The sequence below is a fragment of the Trachymyrmex cornetzi genome, unplaced genomic scaffold (genome assembly GCF_001594075.2).
Source record: "Trachymyrmex cornetzi isolate Tcor2-1 unplaced genomic scaffold, Tcor1.1 scaffold35, whole genome shotgun sequence".
NCBI lineage: Eukaryota > Metazoa > Arthropoda > Insecta > Hymenoptera > Formicidae > Trachymyrmex > Trachymyrmex cornetzi.
This window is the reverse complement of record NW_017298213.1, coordinates 832,034-838,203: the sequence shown is the minus strand read 5'-3', so window position 1 is coordinate 838,203 and position 6,170 is coordinate 832,034. Positions and strand designations below refer to the sequence as shown.

Sequence of the window (6,170 nt, the reverse complement as noted above, 5' to 3'; positions counted from 1 at the left end):
GGGGATCACTTTTAGAGGTCATCGATTGTTGTTATATAGAATGGTTGCATCGTTGGGTAAATTTAACAAGGTGTGTTCGTTCATAGCTAATTGTAAGCATCATTTATCCTTGTTTAATATTTGATAGACAACAAGAAAAATATGACAGCTGTGTTCCATTTATTGCTTACAGCACTTGGAATTATTTTATCTTTGTTGTTTATCAAACGTTATACAAAAACAGATGATGCTTATAAGCGTCGAATAGAATGCGTTTGATGCTTATTACAATGTGTGAACACGAAAAAATGAACGCACTCAAAAATTGGTTTCTGTTTTTGTATTCTTATTCTTTATCTAATATTAAAACGTTATCCAGTGAAATACGTGTGAAAAAATTATTCTATAATTAATGATTACTTGAAGTGGTATTTCTAATAATAAGTTTTGTGTTTAGAGAGGGAGAGAGAGAGAGAGAGAGAATCTTAGCATTTTTCAGACTTTAGCTTCTTTATGAAGCATTATGTCACAATTAATTTTATTTAATAATAAAAGAAGGAAGTCTTTTAATATTTAATGTCAGAATAAGAGAAAGGAAGTTGCTCTTTGATATTTAGATTTAATTTAATCAAATGCTAATTCAAATCATTACAAATTTCTATGAACGTTTCATATACAAGTCTTCATGCTCACCAATTGCACCCTGAATCTAGTCTTTCCATTTCTAAAGCAAGATATAATTAATATAATCAATTTTGATCATAAATAATATTTCACAAATATAGGGCCAAAAATATTGTTTATGGGGACTTTCTTTAACATGCAATTTATTATAATTTAGATTTTCTGTCACATTATATAAATAACAAAAAAGATGCATATTAAAAATTTTTGTTATATTTTTCTTTGATATGAAAAAATTTAAGATAAAAAGCCTTATTTAAAAAAAAAATCACTAAGTATACATTTATTATAAGTATGCATGAATTATAAAGGTTTATGAATTTTTAAAAGCAAATTTTAAAAAGTCAAATAACATAAAATATTAATTAATGTTAATATAATACAAAAATTAACATTAACGAAATATTAATTATGTATTAATATTAATCATTTAATAATTCTAATAGTTTATTAATATATTGTTTCTCCATGCTCTTTAATTAGAATTTAGTATGTCTTATTTTCATTACATACTAAAAAAAATATAGATATTATTTAAATGGTACTAAGTAACAGAAATATCACGTACATTATATATTGTACAAAATTTATATGATTCCAATTAAATAAAGCATTTTTTTCCAGATTCAGAGTAATCCTTCCATTTCTTGCATAAATTGCATATATGCATCATCCTTTGTCTTAGGTTGCGTTGTTCTAAGTGGCTGTGCTTCTGGTACCCTTTCTGTAATCCTGGAAATATTGCTGGATTTCTTCTTATCATCTCTTTTCACGCGCAAAGATGTCGGTAAAAATCTAGTAACGTCAGCAGCCAGATTCCTGATTTGTGGTTTTGCCTCGATAGTAGTGGTACTTTTTCCATCTTTGTCCTTTCTGTTAATTAATTGTGGTGCAGCAGAAAGAACATTGGGTGTTTTTGGTTGTGCGGTAGTTCCAGATTGCGTTTGTATCTGAGGATTTGTTATATTTGACATATTCGACATCTGCATTTGCGGCGGTGGCATTCTAGGTATACTTGGAGGTCCAGGTCTCAATATTCTTGGCATTCCAGGTGGTGGACCTAAAATGATTATTCATATTCTTATATTATCTTTCTTGTATATGTACAAATACATTATAACTAGAATTTAAATTTATAAGTTAAATTTATATTGAAAAAAGTTACAGACTCCAAAATAAAAAAATTTAAGTATAATGCAACAAAAAATATTTTAATATGTCACCAGGTGGTAATCGGAGTCCGATACGAGGTGGTGGCGGTGGTGGCATTCTAAGATGCAATGGCGGTGGAGGTGGCCTGTAAAGTAGAGGTGGAGGTGGCATGCCCATCGGTGGCATCGTGCCATGTTGCTGTGTATGCTGAGCGTGAGAATGAGATGTGTGTTGCCCGTGCCCAGAGAGATGTTCTGATGCTCCAGGCGGTTCTATTTCTTCGGATTCTCCTTTATTAGATTTATTATTGCTAGATTTAGTATTGGGTTCGTTTTCCGTCTCAAGCAGCGATAATCGCGCGTTTAGATCTTGAGCACGCTCGGTCTCCCTCTTCTTATGGACGACTTCCATTTCTCGCATAAACTGATCGATATCTTGTCCCGCCATTGCCAACATTTTTTGCTGTAATGTGGTTGGTTTGACTTTCGCCATGTCCCTGTCTTTCTCTTTTTCTTTTTCTGCGTCTTTCTCTTTATTTTCTGATTCTTGTTTGTTATCCTCCTTATCATCGGCAAATCGTATCGTTCTTGATTTTGTTGGTTCTTTTACCTGTTAATTTTATAAATATTGAAATTATTTGACACAATAAACTATTTATAGCTCGTTGGAATGCTTATTTAGTATCAACTGTTAAATTAATGCTTAGCAATTTAATTTGTGATATTATTATTCTAATTCGGTTTAAGATTGCGTTTAAAAATTGGAAACGATTTCAGCGTACAGTTGTAGAAGTGGATATATATATATATATATATATTCACATCGAAATATTATTAAGCATTAAGATTCTTGGATCGCTCGGATAATGTTTTTTAGTTACTTATTGTGTAAAGTTTTCCTTTTATAATAAAACAGAGACTTGTCAATTCACACACATTTTCAATTGTATCTTCATCGTCGCTTGATAATTCCGGAGGTGGAAAAGGTGGCACACCAGGCGGCTCTTTATTGGGTGCCAATGTAGGTACAGCTGGAGAAGTTGCATATGCACTGGTTTTTTTTAAGATACTTGGTGGTACAGGGATATTCATTATAGTATGATGTGATATATAATGAGGATGAGGTGGATACATGTGTGCAGGTGGCTGTGGCATATCTGGTAATGGAATCTGTGATGTTAAGGAACCTGTAAAGAGGTTTATATTATTTGTACTAGGTAAAAATGTATTATAAAATTATATATTATTATATATTATAATATATATTATATATTATAATATATTCTAAATACAGAATATACAGGATATCCTTAAATTTCGACATCACCCATCCTGAGCAGGTAGAGCGGACTAAACTGAGTAGAAAAGTCCTCTATTTTGCGAATTTCACAATGGTTAACGAGATGTTAATTAATAAAATCGCAAAATATTAGTTTTTGATAATTTTTTACTCAAATACTATCAACTTTACAGAAAAATTGCAACAGACAAAAATCATTTATTTTCTTCTCATAGAATTCTCTTTAAGAATTTTAAGAAAATAAATGATTTTTGTCTGTTGCAATTTTTCTGTAAAGTTGATAGTATTTGAGTAAAAAATTATCAAAAACCGATATTTAGTGATTTTTTGTAATTAATATCTCGTTAATCATTGCGAAAATCGCAAAATAATAGAGGACTTTTCGACTCACTTTAGTCCGTTCTGCTTGCTCAGGATGGATAACGCCGAAATTTAAGGACGGTATACTATATGCCTATATGCTTATATACGAGGGTCGTCTGAAAAGTTTTGAGCCTAACATAAAAACAAGTAATTTTTCGGTCAAATTCAATTTTATTTTTCCACATAATCTCCTTTTAAGTCAATACATTTTTTTCAGCGATGCTCCCACCCCTTTAATCCATTCAAATAATACTGAGCGTCTTGCTTTGCAAAATAGGCGTCTACGGATGCAATGACCTCTTTGTTCGATGAAAATTTCTGTTCTCCGAGCCAAACTTTGAGCCTAGGAAACAGAAAAAAGTCGCTGGAGGCCAGATCTGGTGAATACGGTGGATGGTCAATTAATTCGAACCGCAATTCGTGAATTTTTGCCATAGCAACCGCCGAAGTGTGAGACGGTGCGTTATCTTGATGGAACAGCACTTTCTTCTTTTTCAAATGCGGTCGTTTTTTCTCAATTTCTGCCTTCAGCTTGTCAAGCAATGATGCGTAGTACGTCCCTGTTATTGTTTTATCTTTTTCAAGATAGTCGATCAACACAATTCCATGACTGTCCCAAAAAACAGTCACCATCACCTTTTCCGCCGATAAAACCATCTTCGCTTTTTTCGGAGCAGGTTTACCCATCGCAGTCCACTGTTTTGATTGTTCTTTCGTTTCAGGAGTGAAGTAGTAGACCCAAGTTACATCAACCGTTATTAATCGACGCAAAAAATCCGACTCGTTTCGCTTAAACCGCCCCAACAGGGCTTTAGAAATGTTCATTCGAATGCGTTTTTGATCCAGAGTGAGCAAGCGCGGCACCCAACGCGCGGTTAACTTACGCATGCCTAATTCTTTAGTCAATATATGATAAACACGTTCTTTTGCCAACAGCCTCTGCTATCTCCCTAATCTTAATTCAACGGTTGTCCGTTATTATTTGATGAATTTCTTCGATGTTATCGGTGGTAATCGCAGTTGTTGGCCGTCCCGAACGCTCATCATCAGCTAAGCTGGTACGACCACGTTTAAATTCAGCTACCCATCTTTTCACGGTGGTAAATGATAGGGCAGTCTCCGTAAACAGCGTCCAACTCGGCTTTAATTTGCGTAGACGTATTGTCTTTCAAATGCAAGAATTTAATTATAGCACGGTATTCAATTTTTTCCATTTTTCCAAAATGACGACACAAATGATTGTCAAACAAGAATTGAACGTCCAAAGTGGCCACAATTGTCATAGATATCTTTCGTAAGTATCACGATTATAATAGAATGGCTTTGACGAGTAACGTCATTCATGATGAGGCTCAAAACTTTTCAGACGACCCTCGTATATATGTATAAAAGTATACAGGATGCATCTGATAAAAAATTAATATTTCTTTGAAAACAATTAGAGATACAAGAGAAAAATTACTCCTTCCAATAACAAAATTTATTTAATAAACAAAATTTTCGTATTGATAAAAACAGAAAACATTCAAGGCCATTAAAATATATCCTCCTATTTATCCTATAAATTTGATAAGTATTTTCCTCTATCTCTAACAGTTCAAAAGAAAAGTAGTGGAATTTTTATGAGATTTATCCTAGATACTACATAAAAATTTCCATTGGTTGCATAATTGTTCTTTAGAGTTTTTCAATTAATATTTGAATATATTTACCTGGATATATTCTAGATATGTCATTGGCAGCTGATGGCAATGGAATTTCATCAACTTGCACTTGCTGTGCATGTCGCACAGCTTCAAAATAGGAAACCAAGTCTATTCTTCTACGTTCATACTGTATTAATTGTTCTTTTAGTTCAGCCCATTTTTCTTGATCATCTTTTGCCTAAAAAAGGAACACTATACTGATTATCCCACAATAAAAACCAATTTTTAATGTCATCATAAGCTTACCAATATTTTAATGAAGAAAATTTATTATTGTACTATTTATATATATATATATATATATTGTATATACTTACATACATTTTTACTTATATATATATATATATATATACATACTTACATACATTTTTAACACACGGTCTAAAGTTTCCTTAAGTTTCTTTCGTTTGTCCTTCAATACTTTCTCATTCAAGGGAGGTGGTTGCATTACGTTATACTCTAAAAAATAAAAAAATATATAAAAATACATTTTACGTGTATGTTTTAAAAATTATAAATACAATCTCTAACCCATCTGATCAATCTTCTCCATTTCTTCAATAATCTGCGCTGGATCTTTGCCTTTCAAAACAGCCGCTCTTACTAATTGTCGTTGCTTCTTATTCTTTTTTAATTCTTTTTTACGCGCTTCCTTTCCTATAAATAAAAAGAAAAGAAAATTAAATACTCAATAGTCATTCAATTAAAGATTATTTCTTTAAAGATGTTTTTTTATTTGGTTATGTTCTCGATTACTAACGCGCTTGATCAGTGGGATTCATGTATTTCCCACTTTTTGTGGTATTGATCGAACGGCGCCCCATTTTTCACAGAATGAAAAAAAATGTTTCCTAACGGTCGGAATAACAACGCGTTCAATCAACTTTCGTAAAATTTCAACTTTATTTACGTTGACTCAAAGAAAACAGGGCACCGAGTACTCCGCGTTCTCCATAGATCGAAGACATGACAGATTGGAAAACTAGT

General features: G+C 32.3%; 1 protein-coding gene across 1 annotated transcript; it reads right to left on the bottom strand.

The window, feature by feature from the left end:
• Nucleotides 1-1,245: 1,245 nt before the first annotated feature.
• On the bottom strand, nucleotides 1,246-6,125 carry LOC108763269 (WW domain-binding protein 11). The gene is made up of 7 exons (XM_018510742.1): nucleotides 5,944-6,125; nucleotides 5,715-5,840; nucleotides 5,545-5,642; nucleotides 5,190-5,361; nucleotides 2,751-3,001; nucleotides 1,887-2,424; nucleotides 1,246-1,723 (listed from the first exon to the last, which is right to left on the bottom strand). The coding sequence occupies exons 1-7, from the start codon at nucleotides 6,005-6,007 to the stop codon at nucleotides 1,290-1,292; spliced, it is 1,683 nt and encodes a 560-aa protein (XP_018366244.1). The 5' UTR covers nucleotides 6,008-6,125; the 3' UTR covers nucleotides 1,246-1,289.
• Between the last annotated feature and the right edge of the window lie 45 nt (nucleotides 6,126-6,170).

Coding starts and splice junctions, on each gene's coding strand:
- LOC108763269 (XM_018510742.1), bottom strand. CDS start 6,007: ATGGGGCGCCGTTCGATCAATACCACAAAAAGTGGGAAATACATGAAT. Junction 5,643..5,714: donor GGAGAAGATTGATCAGATGG/GTTAGAGATTGT, acceptor TTTATTTTTTAG/AGTATAACGTAATGCAACCA. Junction 5,362..5,544: donor ACCGTGTGTTAAAAATGTAT/GTAAGTATGTAT, acceptor TTCCTTTTTTAG/GCAAAAGATGATCAAGAAAA.